The sequence below is a fragment of the Taudactylus pleione genome, unplaced genomic scaffold, assembly GCF_031769625.1.
Source record: "Taudactylus pleione unplaced genomic scaffold, aTauple2 ptg000073l, whole genome shotgun sequence".
In the NCBI taxonomy this organism is placed as follows: Eukaryota; Metazoa; Chordata; class Amphibia; order Anura; family Myobatrachidae; genus Taudactylus; species Taudactylus pleione.
Window position 1 is genome coordinate 4253653 of NW_028284475.1, and position 19734 is coordinate 4273386.

At 43.9% G+C, this 19734-nt stretch overlaps 1 protein-coding gene across 1 annotated transcript in view; it reads right to left on the bottom strand.

Moving 5' to 3' along the window:
• Nucleotides 1-19734, bottom strand: part of CASQ1 (calsequestrin 1) — a 91688-nt gene that overhangs the window by 50943 nt on the left and 21011 nt on the right. Inside the window, exon 2 of the mRNA XM_088467596.1 lies at nucleotides 16730-16814. Coding sequence (XP_088323722.1) covers nucleotides 16730-16814 — 85 coding nt within the window. The remainder of the gene's footprint in view (nucleotides 1-16729; nucleotides 16815-19734) is intronic.

A 19734-nucleotide genomic window follows, 5' to 3' on the forward strand; every position in this document is an offset into this window, starting at 1 on the left:
CCCTCGTTATGCGTTTTGGCGAGAAGTGTTATAAGTTTCATCAGCAGAACTTTGCCTTAGGTGTCCCCAGTCCTGCCCCAACCACATTGCACAGCGCAATGAGTGGACTGCAATCATCCCACCTCTGTTCATAGATCTTAGCAGTCATTTTATGGGCTGAACCATTATGAGAATACAGTGAATCAATTCACTTGGAACTAATAACATCACTTACAGTCTTACACACTCTGTGTGCCTTACCCCCGTCACTGGCTCCTAGTGATTGGATGGGTTGCGTGGCCTTGAATACTGGTTAAGTGCACAAAATGGCTGCTCCAGTGTTGTCACTTGTTCCTAGAGAATTGATTGGTCTCATTCTCATAACAAGATGGCTGTCTCCACCGTGTGTAGGCATTATTTACATTTTAATGTTATGATAAAGCTCTATGGAAAATGATGGTACTGTATAAATAAATTAGTAAGGAAATGTTAATACATATATGAATAAATACGTTTATTCACTTGCAATCATCACGCAGTGATCCAAAAGTTTTGATTCTGCATGTATTCATTTACAGCCACGATCCACATTGCTATAACTTTATTTTTATTTCACTAAAGGAATTATTAATATTATTATTATTTTAAGGTGATATTTGGTTGATTTTATCCTACCGAATGATGGGCAATTTAAATATAGTATTTGCCTATTGAAAATCCCTAATGCAGGGATATTCAGCATGCGGCACACCACCTGTTTTGGAACTACATATACCAGCTTACCCTGCCACCGTTTTAGCATGCCCTAATAGCAAAACTTTTGCAGGGCATGCTGGGATGTGTAGATCCAGGGCAGCGGGAAGTCCGCATGTTGATTACCTCTGACCTGACGACTAATTCACAACTGGGCTCCAACTATTTTCAGGGTCTCAGGAAGCAACTCCTAATTTGTACAAAGTAAACACTTTGAAAACGTATCTGTTTGCTAGTCATCCGAGGAACTGTAGGAGGCTGACTCCCCCTAGTGCTTATTTCAGGAAGTGCATGAGTCCCAGACAAGAGTGTGTGTGTACCCAGAGCTCACACTTTACATGAGTGGCACTGGCTGCTCAACGTTAAATATTCTGTACATTACCGTTCACCACAAGGCCATGGTGTGGTGAATTCCTGCCAGGGAGGGTAGGCTAGTACAACTAGGTGATTCTATTCCATCATAATGCATCAGTTAAGTCTGTGCTGCGATCCCCCTATTCAGAGTCACAACCACAAAATGGGAAGTAATGACATATAGATACGCCCCTGGCTGTCACACTGCTTCCTGGTTTGGGTCCCCCGCAGCCGCCAGCTCCTTCTCTGTAAAACAGTGCACTTAGTAGCACATTAGCTACATTCAGGGAATATCCTTCAAATATTATTTGATAAATAGTCATCGTAGTGAGAAATAATAACATAGAATAAAATAAAGTTCCTGCTAGGCGTCTGTCTGTGTGTTTGGGATAATCTCGAGAACCACTGGACGGATTGCGATACAGTTGTCACTATTGTATTGATCATGTGTGGAGGAAGGTTTAGGTGTATGTAACATTAATGTATGACAATAGGGAGCAGAGCAGTGATGATATTAGTGATGTAGGTGTCACTATTGTATTGATCATGTGTGGAGGAAGGATTAGGTGTATGTAACATTAATGTATGACACAAGGAAGCCGGGCAGTGAGGATTTTAGTGATGTAGGTGTCACTATGGTATAGAGCATGTGTGGAGGAAGGCTTAGGTGTATGTAACATTAATGTATGACACAAGGAAGCCGGGCAGTGATGATATTAGTGATGTAGGTGTCACTATGGTATAGATCATGTGTGGAGGAAGGCTTAGGTGTATGTAACATTAATGTATGACACAAGGAAGCCGGGCAGTGAGGATTTTAGTGATGTAGGTGTCACTATGGTATAGATCATGTGTGGAGGAAGGCTTAGGTGTATGTAACATTAATGTATGACACAAGGAAGCCGGGCAGTGAGGATTTTAGTGATGTAGGTGTCACTATGGTATAGATCATGCGTGGAGGAAGGATTAGGTGTATGTAACATTAATGTATGACACAAGGAAGCCGGGCAGTGATGATATTAGTGATGTAGGTGTCACTATGGTATAGATCATGTGTGGAGGAAGGATTAGGTGTATGACACAGTAATGTATGACACAAGGAAGCCGGGCAGTGAGGATTTTAGTAATGTAGGTGTCACTATGGTATAGATCATGTGTGGAGGAAGGATTAGGTGTATGACACAGTAATGTATGACACAAGGAAGCCGGGCAGTGAGGATTTTAGTGATGTAGGTGTCACTATGGTATAGATCATGCGTGGAGGAAGGATTAGGTGTATGTAACATTAATGTATGACACAAGGAAGCCGGGCAGTGATGATATTAGTGATGTAGGTGTCACTATGGTATAGATCATGTGTGGAGGAAGGATTAGGTGTATGACACAGTAATGTATGACACAAGGAAGCCGGGCAGTGAGGATTTTAGTGATGTAGGTGTCACTATGGTATAGATCATGTGTGGAGGAAGGATTAGGTGTATGACACAGTAATGTATGACACAAGGAAGCCGGGCAGTGAGGATTTTAGTGATGTAGGTGTCACTATGGTATAGATCATGCGTGGAGGAAGGATTAGGTGTATGTAACATTAATGTATGACACAAGGGAGCAGAGCAGTGATGATATTAGTGATGTAGATGTCACTAGTGTATAGAGCATGTGTGGAGGAAGGCTTAGGTGTATGACACAGTAATGTATGATAATAGGGAGCCGGGCAGTGATGATATTAGTGATGTAGCGGTCACTAGTGTATAGAGCATGTGTGGAGGAAGGATTAGGTGTATGACACAGTAATGTATGATAATAGGGAGCCGGGCAGTGATGATATTAGTGATGTAGCTGTCACTAGTGTATAGATCATGTGTGGAGGAAGGCTTAGGTGTATGACACAGTAATGTATGATAATAGGGAGCCGGGCAGTGATGATATTAGTGATGTAGCGGTCACTAGTGTATAGAGCATGTGTGGAGGAAGGATTAGGTGTATGACACAGTAATGTATGACAATAGGGAGCCGAGCAGTGATGATATTAGTGATGTAGATGTCACTATTCTATAGAGCATGTGTGGAGGAAGGATTAGGTGTATGTAACATTAATGTATGACACAAGGAAGCCGGGCAGTGAGGATTTTAGTGATGTAGGTGTCACTATGGTATAGAGCATGCGTGGAGGAAGGCTTAGGTGTATGACACAGTAATGTATGATAATAGGGAGCCGGGCAGTGATGATATTAGTGATGTAGATGTCACTATTCTATAGAGCATGTGTGGAGGAAGGATTAGGTGTATAACACAGTAATGTATGACAATAGGGAGCAGAGCAGTGATGATATTAGTGATGTAGGTGTCACTAGTGTATAGAGCATGCGTGGAGGAAGGATTAGGTGTATGACACAGTAATGTATGATAATAGGGAGCAGAGCAGTGATGATATTAGTGATGTAGGTGTCACTAGTGTATAGAGCATGTGTGGGGGAAGGATTAGGTGTATGACACAGTAATGTATGACACAAGGGAGCAGAGCAGTGAGGATATTAGTGATGTAGGTGTCACTAGTGTATAGAGCATGTGTGGAGGAAGGATTAGGTGTATGACACAGTAATGTATGACACAAGGGAGCAGAGCAGTGATGATATTAGTGATGTAGATGTCACTAGTGTATAGAGCATGTGTGGAGGAAGGATTAGGTGTATGACACAGTAATGTATGACACAAGGGAGCAGAGCAGTGATGATATTAGTGATGTAGCTGTCACTAGTGTATAGAGCATGTGTGGAGGAAGGATTAGGTGTAGGACACAGTAATGTATGACAATAGGGAGCAGAGCAGTGATGATATTAGTGATGTAGATGTCACTAGTGTATAGAGCATGTGTGGAGGAAGGATTAGGTGTATGACACAGTAATGTATGACAATAGGGAGCAGAGCAGTGATGATATTAGTGATGTAGATGTCACTAGTGTATAGAGCATGTGTGGAGGAAGGATTAGGTGTAGGACACAGTAATGTATGACACAAGGGAGCAGAGCAGTGATGATATTAGTGATGTAGGTGTCACTAGTGTATAGAGCATGTGTGGAGGAAGGATTAGGTGTATGACACAGTAATGTATGACACAAGGGAGCAGAGCAGTGATGATATTAGTGATGTAGGTGTCACTAGTGTATAGAGCATGTGTGGGGGAAGGATTAGGTGTGTGACACAGTAATGTATGACAATAGGGAGCAGAGCAGTGATGATATTAGTGATGTAGATGTCACTAGTGTATAGAGCATGTGTGGAGGAAGGATTAGGTGTATGACACAGTAATGTATGACACAAGGGAGCAGAGCAGTGATGATATTAGTGATGTAGCTGTCACTAGTGTATAGAGCATGTGTGGAGGAAGGATTAGGTGTAGGACACAGTAATGTATGACAATAGGGAGCAGAGCAGTGATGCTATTAGTGATGTAGGTGTCACTAGTGTATAGAGCATGTGTGGAGGAAGGATTAGGTGTAGGACACAGTAATGTATGACAATAGGGAGCAGAGCAGTGATGATATTAGTGATGTAGGTGTCACTAGTGTATAGAGCATGTGTGGAGGAAGGATTAGGTGTATGACACAGTAATGTATGACACAAGGGAGCAGAGCAGTGATGATATTAGTGATGTAGGTGTCACTAGTGTATAGAGCATGTGTGGAGGAAGGATTAGGTGTAGGACACAGTAATGTATGACACAAGGGAGCAGAGCAGTGATGATATTAGTGATGTAGATGTCACTAGTGTATAGAGCATGTGTGGAGGAAGGATTAGGTGTATGACACAGTAATGTATGACACAAGGGAGCAGAGCAGTGATGATATTAGTGATGTAGATGTCACTAGTGTATAGAGCATGTGTGGAGGAAGGATTAGGTGTATGACACAGTAATGTATGACAATAGGGAGCAGAGCAGTGATGATATTAGTGATGTAGGTGTCACTAGTGTATAGAGCATGTGTGGAGGAAGGATTAGGTGTAGGACACAGTAATGTATGACAATAGGGAGCAGAGCAGTGATGATATTAGTGATGTAGCTGTCACTAGTGTATAGAGCATGTGTGGGGGAAGGATTAGGTGTATGACACAGTAATGTATGACACAAGGGAGCAGAGCAGTGATGATATTAGTGATGTAGATGTCACTAGTGTATAGAGCATGTGTGGAGGAAGGATTAGGTGTATGACACAGTAATGTATGACAATAGGGAGCAGAGCAGTGATGATATTAGTGATGTAGCTGTCACTAGTGTATAGAGCATGTGTGGGGGAAGGATTAGGTGTATGACACAGTAATGTATGACACAAGGGAGCCGGGCAGTGATGATATTAGTGATGTAGCTGTCGCTAGTGTATAGAGCATGTGTGGAGGAAGGATTAGGTGAAGGACACAGTAATGTATGACAATAGGGAGCAGAGCAGTGATGATATTAGTGATACAGCTGTCACTATTGTATAGAGTATGTGTGGAGGAAGGATTATGTGTAGGACACAGTAATGTATGACACAAGGGAGCAGAGCAGTGATGATATTAGTGATACAGCTGTCACTATTGTATAGAGTATGTGTGGAGGAAGGATTATGTGTAGGACACAGTAATGTATGACACAAGGGAGTAGAGCAGTGATGATATTAGTGATACAGCTGTCACTATTGTATAGAGCATGTGTGGAGGAAGGATTAGGTGTAGGACACAGTAATGTATGACAATAGGGAGCAGAGCAGTGATGATATTAGTGATGTAGATGTCACTAGTGTATAGAGCATGTGTGGGGGAAGGATTAGGTGTAGGACACAGTAATGTATGACAATAGGGAGCAGAGCAGTGATGATATTAGTGATGTAGGTGTCACTAGTGTATAGAGCATGTGTGGAGGAGGAAGGATTAGGTGTAGGACACAGTAATGTATGACACAAGGGAGCAGAGCAGTGATGATATTAGTGATGTTGCTGTCACTAGTGTATAGAGCATGTGTGGAGGAAGGATTAGGTGTAGGACACAGTAATGTATGACACAAGGGAGCAGAGCAGTGATGATATTAGTGATGTAGGTGTCACTAGTGTATAGACCATGTGTGGAGGAAGGATTAGGTGTAGGACACAGTAATGTATGACACAAGGGAGCAGAGCAGTGATGATATTAGTGATGTAGGTGTCACTAGTGTATAGAGCATGTGTGGAGGAAGGATTAGGTGTATGACACAGTAATGTATGACACAAGGGAGCAGAGCAGTGATGATATTAGTGATGTAGATGTCACTAGTGTATAGAGCATGTGTGGAGGAAGGATTAGGTGTATGACACAGTAATGTATGACAATAGGGAGCAGAGCAGTGATGATATTAGTGATGTAGCTGTCACTAGTGTATAGAGCATGTGTGGAGGAAGGATTAGGTGTATGACAGTAATGTATGACAGAAGGGAGCAGAGCAGTGATGATATTAGTGATGTAGATGTCACTAGTGTATAGAGCATGTGTGGAGGAAGGATTAGGTGTATGACACAGTAATGTATGACAATAGGGAGCAGAGCAGTGATGATATTAGTGATGTAGCTGTCACTATTGTATAGAGCATGTGTGGAGGAAGGATTAGGTGTATGACACAGTAATGTATGACAATAGGGAGCAGAGCAGTGATGATATTAGTGATGTAGCTGTCACTAGTGTATAGAGCATGTGTGGAGGAAGGATTAGGTGTAGGACACAGTAATGTATGACAATAGGGAGCAGAGCAGTGATGATATTAGTGATGTAGATGTCACTAGTGTATAGAGCATATGTGGGGGAAGGATTAGGTGTATGACACAGTAATGTATGACAATAGGGAGCAGAGCAGTGATGATATTAGTGATGTAGTTGGCACTAGTGTATAGAGCATGTGTGGAGGAAGGATTAGGTGTATGACACAGTAATGTATGACACAAGGGAGCAGAGCAGTGATGATATTAGTGATGTAGTTGTCACTAGTGTATAGAGCATGTGTGGGGGAAGGATTAGGTGTATGACACAGTAATGTATGACAATAGGGAGCAGAGCAGTGATGATATTAGTGATGTAGTTGTCACTAGTGTATAGAGCATGTGTGGAGGAAGGATTAGGTGTATGACACAGTAATGTATGACAATAGGGAGCAGAGCAGTGATGATATTAGTGATGTAGATGTCACTAGTGTATAGAGCATGTGTGGAGGAAGGATTAGGTGTAGGACACAGTAATGTATGACACAAGGGAGCAGAGCAGTGATGATATTAGTGATGTAGTTGTCACTAGTGTATAGAGCATGTGTGGAGGAAGGATTAGGTGTAGGACACAGTAATGTATGAGAATAGGGAGCCGGGCAGTGATGATATTAGTGATGTAGCTATCACTAGTGTATAGAGCATGTGTGGAGGAAGGATTAGGTGTATGACACAGTAATGTATGACAATAGGGAGCAGAGCAGTGATGATATTAGTGATGTAGATGTCACTAGTGTATAGAGCATGTGTGGAGGAAGGATTAGGTGTATGACACAGTAATGTATGACACAAGGGAGCAGAGCAGTGATGATATTAGTGATGTAGCTAGCTGTCACTATTGTATAGAGCATGTGTGGAGGAGGGATTAGGTGTATAACACAGTAATGTATGACAATAGGGAGCAGAGCAGTGATGATATTAGTGATGTAGATGTCACTAGTGTATAGAGGATGTGTGGAGGAAGGATTAGGTGTAGGACACAGTAATGTATGACAATAGGGAGCAGAGCAGTGATGATATTAGTGATGTAGCTGTCACTAGTGTATAGAGCATGTGTGGAGGAAGGCTTAGGTGTATGACACAGTAATGTATGACACAAGGAAGCCGGGCAGTGATGATATTAGTGATGTAGGTGTCACTAGTGTATAGAGCATGTGTGGAGGAAGGATTAGGTGTATGACATAGTAATGTATGACACAAGGAAGCCGGGCAGTGATGATATTAGTGATGTAGGTGTCACTATGGTATAGATCATGTGTGGAGGAAGGATTAGGTGTATGACACAGTAATGTATGACACAAGGGAGCCGGGCAGTGATGATATTAGTGATGTAGGTGTCACTATGGTATAGATCATGTGTGGAGGAAGGCTTAGGTGTATGTAACATTAATGTATGACACAAGGGAGCCGGGCAGTGATGATATTAGTGATGTAGGTGGCACTATGGTATAGATCATGTGTGGAGGAAGGCTTAGGTGTATGTAACATTAATGTATGATACAAGGAAGCCGGGCAGTGAGGATTTTAGTGATGTAGGTGTCACTATGGTATAGATCATGCGTGGAGGAAGGCTTAGGTGTATGACACAGTAATGTATGATAATAGGGAGCCGGGCAGTGATGATATTAGTGATGTAGGTGTCACTAGTGTATAGAGCATGTGTGGAGGAAGGCTTAGGTGTATGACACAGTAATGCATGATAATAGGGAGCCTGGCAGTGATGATATTAGTGATGTAGGTGTCACTATGGTATAGATCATGCGTGGAGGAAGGCTTAGGTGTATGACACAGTAATGTATGATAATAGGGAGCCGGGCAGTGATGATATTAGTGATGTAGGTGTCACTATGGTATAGATCATGTTTGGAGGAAGGATTAGGTGTATGACACAGTAATGTATGACAGTAGGGAGCAGAGCAGTGATGATATTAGTGATGTAGCTGTCACTAGTGGATAGAGCATGTGTGGAGGAAGGCTTAGGTGTATGACACAGTAAAGTATGACAATAGGGAGCAGAGCAGTGATGATATTAGTGATGTAGCTGTCACTAGTGTATACAGCATGTGTGGAGGAAGGGTTAGGTGTATGTAACATTAATGTATGACAATAGGGAGCAGAGCAGTGATGATATTAGTGATGTAGCTGTCACTAGTGTATAGAGCATGTGTGGAGGAAGGATTAGGTGTATGTAACATTAATGTATGACAATAGGGAGCAGAGCAGTGATGATATTAGTGATGTAGCTGTCACTAGTGTATAGAGCATGTGTGGAGGAAGGATTAGGTGTATGACACAGTAATGTATGACACAAGGAAGCCGGTCAGTGATGATATTAGTGATGTAGGTGTCACTATGGTATAAAGCATGTGTGGAGGAAGGCTTAGGTGTATGTATCATTAATGTATGACACAAGGAAGCCGAGCAGTGAGGATTTTAGTGATGTAGGTGTCACTATGATATAGATCATGCGTGGAGGAAGGATTAGGTGTATTACACAGTAATGTATGACAATAGGGAGCAGAGCAGTGATGATATTAGTGATGTAGATGTCACTAGTGTATAGAGCATGTGTGGAGGAAGGATTAGGTGTATGACACAGTAATGTATGACAATAGGGAGCAGAGCAGTGATGATATTAGTGATGTAGCTGTCACTAGTGTATAGAGCATGTGTGGAGGAAGGATTAGGTGTATGACACAGTAATGTATGATAATAGGAAGCCGGGCAGTGATGATATTAGTGATGTAGATGTCACTAGTCTATAGAGCATGTGTGGAGGAAGGATTAGGTGTATGACACAGTAATGTATGATAATAGGAAGCCGGGCAGTGATGATATTAGTGATGTAGATGTCACTAGTGTATAGAGCATGTGTGGGGGAAGGATTAGGTGTAGGACACAGTAATGTATGACAATAGGGAGCAGAGCAGTGATGATATTAGTGATGTAGCTGTCACTAGTGTATAGAGCATGTGTGGAGGAAGGATTAGGTGTAGGACACAGTAATGTATGACAATAGGGAGCAGAGCAGTGATGATATTAGTGATGTAGGTGTCACTAGTGTATAGAGCATGTGTGGAGGAAGGATTAGGTGTATGACACAGTAATGTATGACACAAGGGAGCAGAGCAGTGATGATATTAGTGATGTAGATGTCACTAGTGTGTAGAGCATGTGTGGAGGAAGGATTAGGTGTAGGACACAGTAATGTATGACAATAGGGATCAGAGCAGTGATGATATTAGTGATGTAGATGTCAGTAGTGTATAGAGCATGTGTGGAGGAAGGATTAGGTGTAGGACACAGTAATGTATGATACAAGGGAGCAGAGCAGTGATGATATTAGTGATGTAGATGTCACTAGTGTGTAGAGCATGTGTGGAGGAAGGATTAGGTGTAGGACACAGTAATGTATGACACAAGGGAGCAGAGCAGTGATGATATTAGTGATGTAGCTGTCACTAGTGTATAGAGCATGTGTGGAGGAAGGATTAGGTGTATTACACAGTAATGTATGACACAAGGGAGCCGAGCAGTGAAGATATTAGTGATGTAGCTGTCACTAGTGTATAGAGCATGTGTGGAGGAAGGATTAGGTGTAGGACACAGTAATGTATGACACAAGGGAGCAGAGCAGTGATGATATTAGTGATGTAGTTGTCACTAGTGTATAGAGCATGTGTGGGGGAAGGATTAGGTGTATGACACAGTAATGTATGACAATAGGGATCAGAGCAGTGATGATATTAGTGATGTAGCTGTCACTAGTGTATAGAGCATGTGTGGGGGAAGGATTAGGTGTATGACACATTAATGTATGACAATAGGGAGCAGAGCAGTGATGATATTAGTGATGTAGCTGTCACTAGTGTATAGAGCATGTGTGGAGGAAGGATTAGGTGTATGTAACATTAATGTATGACAATAGGGAGCAGAGCAGTGATGATATTAGTGATGTAGCTGTCACTAGTGTATAGAGCATGTGTGGAGGAAGGATTAGGTGTATTACACAGTAATGTATGACACAAGGGAGCCGAGCAGTGATGATATTAGTGATGTAGCTGTCACTAGTGTATAGAGCATGTGTGGAGGAAGGATTAGGTGTATGACACAGTAATGTATGACAATAGGGAGCAGAGCAGTGATGATATTAGTGATGTAGATGTCACTAGTGTATAGAGCATGTGTGGAGGAAGGATTAGGTGTGTGACACAGTAATGTATGACAATAGGGAGCAGAGCAGTGATGATATTAGTGATACAGCTGTCACTAGTGTATAGAGCATGTGTGGAGGAAGGATTAGGTGTATGACACAGTAATGTATGACACAAGGAAGCCGGGCAGTGAGGATTTTAGTGATGTAGGTGTCACTATGGTATAGATCATGTGTGGAGGAAGGCTTAGGTGTATGTAACATTAATGTATGACACAAGGGAGCCGGGCAGTGATGATATTAGTGATGTAGATGTCACTAGTGTATAGAGCATGCGTGGAGGAAGGCTTAGGTGTATGTAACATTAATGTATGACACAAGGGAGCCGGGCAGTGATGATATTAGTGATGTAGATGTCACTAGTGTATAGAGCATGTGTGGAGGAAGGATTAGGTGTATGTAACATTAATGTATGACAATAGGGAGCAGAGCAGTGATGATATTAGTGATGTAGGTGTCACTAGTGTATAGAGCATGTGTGGAGGAAGGATTAGGTGTGTGACACAGTAATGTATGACACAATGGAGCAGAGCAGTGATGATATTAGTGATGTAGATGTCACTAGTGTATAGAGCATGTGTGGAGGAAGGATTAGGTGTATGTAACATTAATGTATGACAATAGGGAGCTGGGCAGTGATGATATTAGTGATGTAGGTGTCACTATGGTATAGATCATGTGTGGAGGAAGGATTAGGTGTAGGACACAGTAATGTATGACACAAGGAAGCCGGGCAGTGAGGATTTTAGTGATGTAGGTGTCACTATGGTATAGATCATGCGTGGAGGAAGGCTTAGGTGTATGTAACATTAATGTATGATAATAGGGAGCCGGGCAGTGATGATATTAGTGATGTAGCTGTCACTAGTGTATAGAGCATGTGTGGAGGAAGGATTAGGTGTATGACACAGTAATGTATGATAATAGGGAGCCGGGCAGTGATGATATTAGTGATGTAGCTGTCACTAGTGTATAGAGCATGTGTGGAGGAAGGATTAGGTGTATGACACAGTAATGTATGACACAAGGAAGCCGGGCAGTGAGGATTTTAGTGATGTAGGTGTCACTATGGTATAGATCATGTGTGGAGGAAGGCTTAGGTGTATGTAACATTAGTGTATGACACAAGGAAGCCGGGCAGTGATGATATTAGTGATGTAGGTGTCACTATGGTATAGATCATGCGTGGAGGAAGGATTAGGTGTATGACACAGTAATGTATGACAATAGGGAGCAGAGCAGTGATGATATTAGTGATGTAGATGTCACTAGTGTATAGAGCATGTGTGGAGGAAGGATTAGGTGTATGACACAGTAATGTATGACACATGGGAGCAGAGCAGTGATGAGATTAGTGATGTAGATGTCACTAGTGTATAGAGCATGTGTGGAGGAAGGATTAGGTGTAGGACACAGTAATGTATGACACAAGGGAGCAGAGCAGTGAGGATATTAGTGATGTAGGTGTCACTAGTGTATAGAGCATGTGTGGAGGAAGGATTAGGTGTATGACACAGTAATGTATGACAATAGGGAGCAGAGCAGTGATGATATTAGTGATGTAGGTGTCACTAGTGTATAGAGCATGTGTAGAGGAAGGCTTAGGTGTATGTAACATTAATGTATGACACAAGGGAGCCGGGCAGTGATGATATTAGTGATGTAGGTGTCACTATGGTATAGATCATGTGTGGAGGAAGGCTTAGGTGTATGACACAGTAATGTATGACAATAGGGAGCAGAGCAGTGATGATATTAGTGATGTAGATGTCACTAGTGTATAGAGCATATGTGGAGGAAGGATTAGGTGTATGACACAGTAATGTATGACAATAGGGAGCAGAGCAGTGATGATATTAGTGATGTAGATGTCACTATTGTATAGATCATGTGTGGAGGAAGGATTAGGTGTATGTAACATTAATGTATGACACAAGGGAGCCGGGCAGTGATGATATTAGTGATGTAGCTGTCACTAGTGTATAGAGCATGTGTGGGGGAAGGATTAGGTGTATGACACAGTAATGTATGACACAAGGGAGCAGAGCAGTGATGATATTAGTGATGTAGATGTCACTAGTGTATAGAGCATGTGTGGAGGAAGGATTAGGTGTAGGACACAGTAATGTATGACAATAGGGAGCAGAGCAGTGATGATATTAGTGATGTAGCTGTCACTAGTGTATAGAGCATGTGTGGGGGAAGGATTAGGTGTATGACACAGTAATGTATGACACAAGGGAGCAGAGCAGTGATGATATTAGTGATGTAGGTGTCACTAGTGTATAGAGCATGTGTGGAGGAAGGATTAGGTGTAGGACACAGTAATGTATGAGAATAGGGAGCAGAGCAGTGATGATATTAGTGATATAGCTGTCACTAGTGTATAGAGCATGTGTGGAGGAAGGATTAGGTGTAGGACACAGTAATGTATGACACAAGGGAGCAGAGCAGTGATGATATTAGTGATGTAGCTGTCACTAGTGTGTAGAGCATGTGTGGAGGAAGGATTAGGTGTAGGACACAGTAATGTATGATAATAGGGAGCCGGGCAGTGATGATATTAGTGATGTAGCTGTCACTAGTGTATAGAGCATGTGTGGAGGAAGGATTAGGTGTAGGACACAGTAATGTATGACACAAGGGAGCAGAGCAGTGATGATATTAGTGATGTAGCTGTCACTAGTGTATAGAGCATGTGTGGAGGAAGGATTAGGTGTAGGACACAGTAATGTATGACAATAGGGAGCAGAGCAGTGATGATATTACTGATGTAGGTGTCATTAGTGTATAGAGCATGTGTAGAGGAAGGCTTAGGTGTATGTAACATTAATGTATGACACAAGGGAGCCGGGCAGTGATGATATTAGTGATGTAGGTGTCACTATGGTATAGATCATGTGTGGAGGAAGGCTTAGGTGTATGACACAGTAATGTATGACAATAGGGAGCAGAGTAGTGATGATATTAGTGATGTAGCTGTCACTAGTGTATAGATCATGCGTGGAGGAAGGCTTAGGTGTATGTAACATTAATGTATGACACAAGGAAGCCGGGCAGTGAGGATATTAGTGATGTAGGTGTCACTATGGTATAGATCATGCGTGGAGGAAGGCTTAGGTGTATGACACAGTAATGTATGACAATAGGGAGCAGAGCAGTGATGATATTAGTGATGTAGCTGTCACTAGTGTATAGAGCATGTGTGGAGGAAGGATTAGGTGTATGACACAGTAATGTATGATAATAGGGAGCCGGGCAGTGATGATATTAGTGATGTAGCTGTCACTAGTCTATAGAGCATGTGTGGAGGAAGGATTAGGTGTATGACACAGTAATGTATGACACAAGGAAGCCGGGCAGTGAGGATTTTAGTGATGTAGGTGTCACTATGGTATAGATCATGTGTGGAGGAAGGCTTAGGTGTATGTAACATTAGTGTATGACACAAGGAAGCCGGGCAGTGATGATATTAGTGATGTAGGTGTCACTATGGTATAGATCATGTGTGGAGGAAGGCTTAGGTGTATGTAACATTAATGTATGACACAAGGAAGCCGGGCAGTGAGGATTTTAGTGAAACAAGTCAATGACATTGGAGCGCTTTCCTGGCTCTTACGCTGCCTAAACCGTTACAGATATATCACAACGATGGACTATATTTTATACCATGTAGATTGATACGTATTATCCGGTTTCTCCAGAAAAAAATGATGTAATCCCTGGTTACCGACACAACATTTTTTTAATATTCCTGTTTCAAATTAGTCCAATTCCTGGTAAGACCCTGCTTTGGCCTACCAATAAATACTGCACAGGGACAAGCCTATAACGTGGCTGGAGGTGACCTGTGGAGACTGTTTTTCTCATGGACAACTTTACCCTTTTACGTCAGGAAAACGACTAATGTCGTCTACAAGGCAATCTTATAAGACCTCGGTTAAAAAAGACTAATCACTGTAAATTCAAAATTGCTCCCGTGCAAAGCCGGTGCGGGTCGCTAGTCAGGGGCGTATTAAGAGAGGAGGGGGCTAGTGTTCATTCCCCGTCCGGGGCCCCCTCCTCTCTCCCAAGTGGCACGCAGCGCACTGACAAAGCAGTAGACTCTGGGCATTAGTTTACTAGTTGAGTCTACTGCACATGTGCAGGTGACTGGGGAAATGGCATGGCATTTTTCCAGCGATTTCCCTACTGCGCATGCGCAAAACGCCGGGAAAATGGCTGCCGCAGCCATTTTTCCAGGAGTTTTGTGTAGCGCTACTACCGCCAACGCGGTTCTTTGGAGCGGTAAGTATAAAAAATAGGGGTGCAGGGTGTGCGTTGTGTGCCCCCCCTGGACCCAGGAGCCCGTGTGCACCGCACACCCTGCACCCATTATAGTTAGGCCCGTCGCTAGTACTGTATATATCAGAAATACCTCAGTGCCAATGAAGCACCTCAAGGTCGTATTATTCAAACATCTTTTAACTTTAATTGATTTTAGCCGTTTGGAAATCTTTAAATGTGTTTGTGATACAGTATAAGCTCCGCCAAACCCCCTACTCTGTCATATTGCATGTCCGCGTGTAAATGGCTTACCTGTACTAATGCGGGAGATGTATGAAACCTTCTGACGAGGATAATCAGCCTACACCAGTCCTGTTTAGAAAGTTTGATACATCTCCCCCCAGTATTTTTTATTTACTTTTTGTTATTATACAATTACTTACAAAAGCCAACATTACCGTGTCTTGAGTACAATGGACCTGATTCAGAGCCTCTCGTTAAGCTGCGCTTGCTCGCGGTTGTCGCCCGTCTGCGCATGCATCTAAGTCGCAGTGCGCATGCGCAATCTAGCATCTGCGATGTACAATCGAGCTCTCGTAGTACACAGACAGGACGCTACTTTGAGTGACAGATAGCGCCGTTTGTGGGTGGTAACAGGGGAGGGTGCTTGTGAACGGGGGAGTGGTTGTGCAAACGCAGGCGTGTCTGACTGTCAGACCGGCGTTTAATGGGTGTGCATAATTAGCAAAGTAGCATTGCACACGTGACTTGGTTGTTTTTTAGCCAGAACTGCTCGCAGTGCTTGGGGTAGGTTAGGTCAACCCCAAGCGCTGCGAGCAGCTCCGATGGCCCTCGATGTTCACGATTAATCAGACACTTCCCGGAGATGACGTGTGCTGCGAGTGACAGGTGGGAGGATTTATAGTCCAGCGTACGCTAACTGCTGTCGCTCACTAAGATATAGAGGGCGTCCGTACAGCGCAAAGAGCGATCACTTGATATGCATACGCAGCCCCTTCTTGCATCTTGCGAGCGGCTCTGAGTCAGGTCCTATGTTCGCTTTTCTTTGCATAGAAAAAAACATTAATAATGCTACACAATGTAGATCCTGGTCACTTTGCTGGAATTCCACCCCAATTATTTAGTCTAATTTTGTGCACATTTTTGAACGTCACCGTGGACTGATGGCTCTGAGAACCATCGCAATAATATCTGTGTATTTCTACTCTGTAGTGCTTCTAGTGCTCATTGGTGCTGCCATTTGTGTTATCCCCTGTCTATGGCAAGTCCCCTACGCTCCCAACACCCCGGGCGGCTTATGTGAGCGTGATAGGAGCACACAAGTAAGTTACGGCAGCAGAGACCCTTCCATACCCCACCCCTGATTCCACCATGGACTCACCGAGCTTCTTGGCTACAGCGGAGTCCTCTTCAGAGTCTACTAACCCAAACCCCACGCCTTTATCTTCCAGGACTTGGGCTGCTAACTAGGGAAAAAGACAAAAAAAGGAAGAGACAGGGGAGAGGGAGAGAAGAGAGAGAGTGTTTTAGGGCTGTGTAACAGGACATGGAGTAAATTCATAGCAAGGAATCAGAAAATATTCACAATAGCATGATGTGGGGACGGTAATGAAGGGTCATGCAGCACAGTTCGGGTAGTGGATAGCATTTCTACCTCACGGTCCTGAGGTCATGAGTTCCTTTCCTGACCTAGGCAATATCTGAGCGGAGTTTGTATGTTCTCTCTGCGTTGCAAGGGTGTTCCTCCGGGTACTCTGGTTTCTCGCACTTGCGATCCTGTACGCAGCTGCTAAGCGAAAATATGCAAATTTGGCAGCCGCTGGGAGATGTAGTTCGACGCCCACTTGCGACTCTGCAAATCCCAGCGTCTGCTTTCAGAGATGCAGCGTCGGTCTGCGAGTCATTTGATTGTCGCAGTTCTATGGTCCCGCAGAATGGGCGCAGGAACGCCCGAGATGTATTTTTGGGTATGGGATCGCAGACGCAGGCTGTGACAGGCTGCCTAAACGGTTGCAATGCGCCTGCGTTCTTTGCTGCCACTTCCCCTGAACGCTCCCTGACTGTCAATCACACTGCGAGTATATTGTTGCTGCCAGCATCTGCAGTGATGTACCATGGCACATGGGCACAGCGACTTAGACGCACGCGAGACTTACTGGTAATCGCTCAACTGCGTAAACTTCGGTAGCGCGTACTTCTCTGAAGCACGCGCTGTAGATTGTAACCTCCACTGGGGCAGGGACTGGCTTGAATGACTGAAATATCATCTGTAAGCGCTGCGTACTACGGGCCTGGTTCAGCGTTCTACGCTGATATTTATGGAGGTTGAGCGATTGTTAGCCATTGTGCATGCGTGTAAGCCGGACTGCGCACGCGCAGCGATTGTTTGTGATTATGCTCACACAGAGGTTTCACTCGCAAAGTGAGTGACAGGCCATCATGGCTTGGGGGAGGTTATAGGCGGGTGTGGTTAGGCAAATGCAGGCGTGTCTGACACCGCTTCCTGGGCGTGCATAAATTATCCATTGTGATCTTCTTCGCAGTATGAGAGCTCTCAGAACTCTGTCAGGAAAGACGCAGTGTTTGAGACAGGTCAGGCGTCACTCAGAAGCTGCGCGATGTTCCTGCTGTTTAGCCTGGTGCACGTCGTCCGACGGATATGAGAAGGCAGAAGTGGGCGCCCCCATGCTTAGACGCACACTCTAGTAGAAGGTATCCTACAGTAACAGAAGTGTTATATTCTTATTCTGCTTACTGGATAAGGTTTAATGCAGCTACATATACATCCCGCACCCTTGGCAGCGTCATTACACTGTTACCGTGGGGAGGGGGTTTAAATCCCCATCGGATATTGCTGTCTGCGCTGGGGATGTGAAACGCTGTGTCACCGAGTTGGAATTATAGTTTTTACTAGAGATTGTGACAATAACAAAATGCAGCTCGTCAGTAGGGTAAAACAAAACATCCCCTATAGAGCATGCCTGATTATGTAACCTGCACATTAGGATATGTATGTAAAAACTGTTCTGTAGGTTACTGTTGCCTTTAGCAACCAATCAGATTGTAAGTTTAATTTTGCCAGTGACGTTTAGAAAATAATGCAAACATCTCATTGGTTGCTATCGGCAACGTCACCTCCAGTCCATTTCCATTTACCGTTTTGAATAGTTTTTTTTTCATGGCCACCAAGAGAAATTTCTGGCCCACGTACAAAGGGGGAGGAAGGGGGAGGTTACCATGTGTGTTGTAGAACCACATTGGGAAATTCAGGCCTCCTTCTTAGATTTTGCGCTATGAGATTCTGGCGTATTGGACCCACAGTAAAACTGTTTCAAGGCTGCAGCATGATGTCACACCCATAGCTTTTCACAGCGGAACAGAGTGTTTTGCAAAATGCTAATTTATAAATACAATGTATAAGCCCCAAATCTTGTTTGGGCAAATCCACAAATTTGTCCAGTGAATTTCCACTTCCCAAACACAGAACAACATGCACGTTCCTCACAAGGCTGTTCTCTATCAGGAAATGACTATCCACACTAAGGGCGAGATGTATCCAGCCTTTGGGAGAGATAAAGTAGAGCAATTGCCCAGAGCAACCAATCAGCTTCTAACTGAAACACCCAAAATTCCTTTGAACCATGCTTGCCGATTTATACATTCACCTCCCTGGGAGTAGCCTGGGGAGGAGGAACAAGTGGGTGGAGATGGGGGCGGGCCGACTTGGTTGCATCAGTAAGCTCCACCCCCTCATGGGAATTTGCCACGGACACCAGATATTTAAAATAAGGGGCGGGGCTAAAATACACAATTCTCATAGAATCCAGTCATTAGGCCCCGCCCCACAACGCACGAACCCGACGATCCCAGGTAATATTCTGCCCATTCTGCCCACTTCACTAGTGAAGTGGGCAGAATGCGGGAGAAGTGCCTACCGTTCCGGTGGTGCGGGGGGTTATTCGAAAAACGCGAGCCTCCCGCGACTTCCGGGAGGGTAGGCAAGTATGCCTTGAACACACCTAAAATAAGGAACAGTGATTCAGGGCCGGATTGAGGGCTATATGGGCCTGGGGGGCTGAAAATTCTCAATGGCCTATACTGAGGAGGGGAGGAGCTGTGACCAATGCAGTGGGAGTGTGACCAGTGCAGTGTGGGTGTGGCCAGTGCCATGAGGGCGTGTGATTAGTGCAGTGTGGGTGTGGCCAGTGCCATGAGGGCGTGTGATTAGTGCAGTGTGGGTGTGGCCAGTGCCATGAGGGTGTGTGATTAGTGCAGTGTGGGTGTGGCCAGTGCCATGAGGGTGTGTGATTAGTGCAGTGTGGGTGTGGCCAGTGCCATGAGGGTGTGTGATTAGTGCAGTGTGGGTGTGGCCAGTGCCATGAGGGT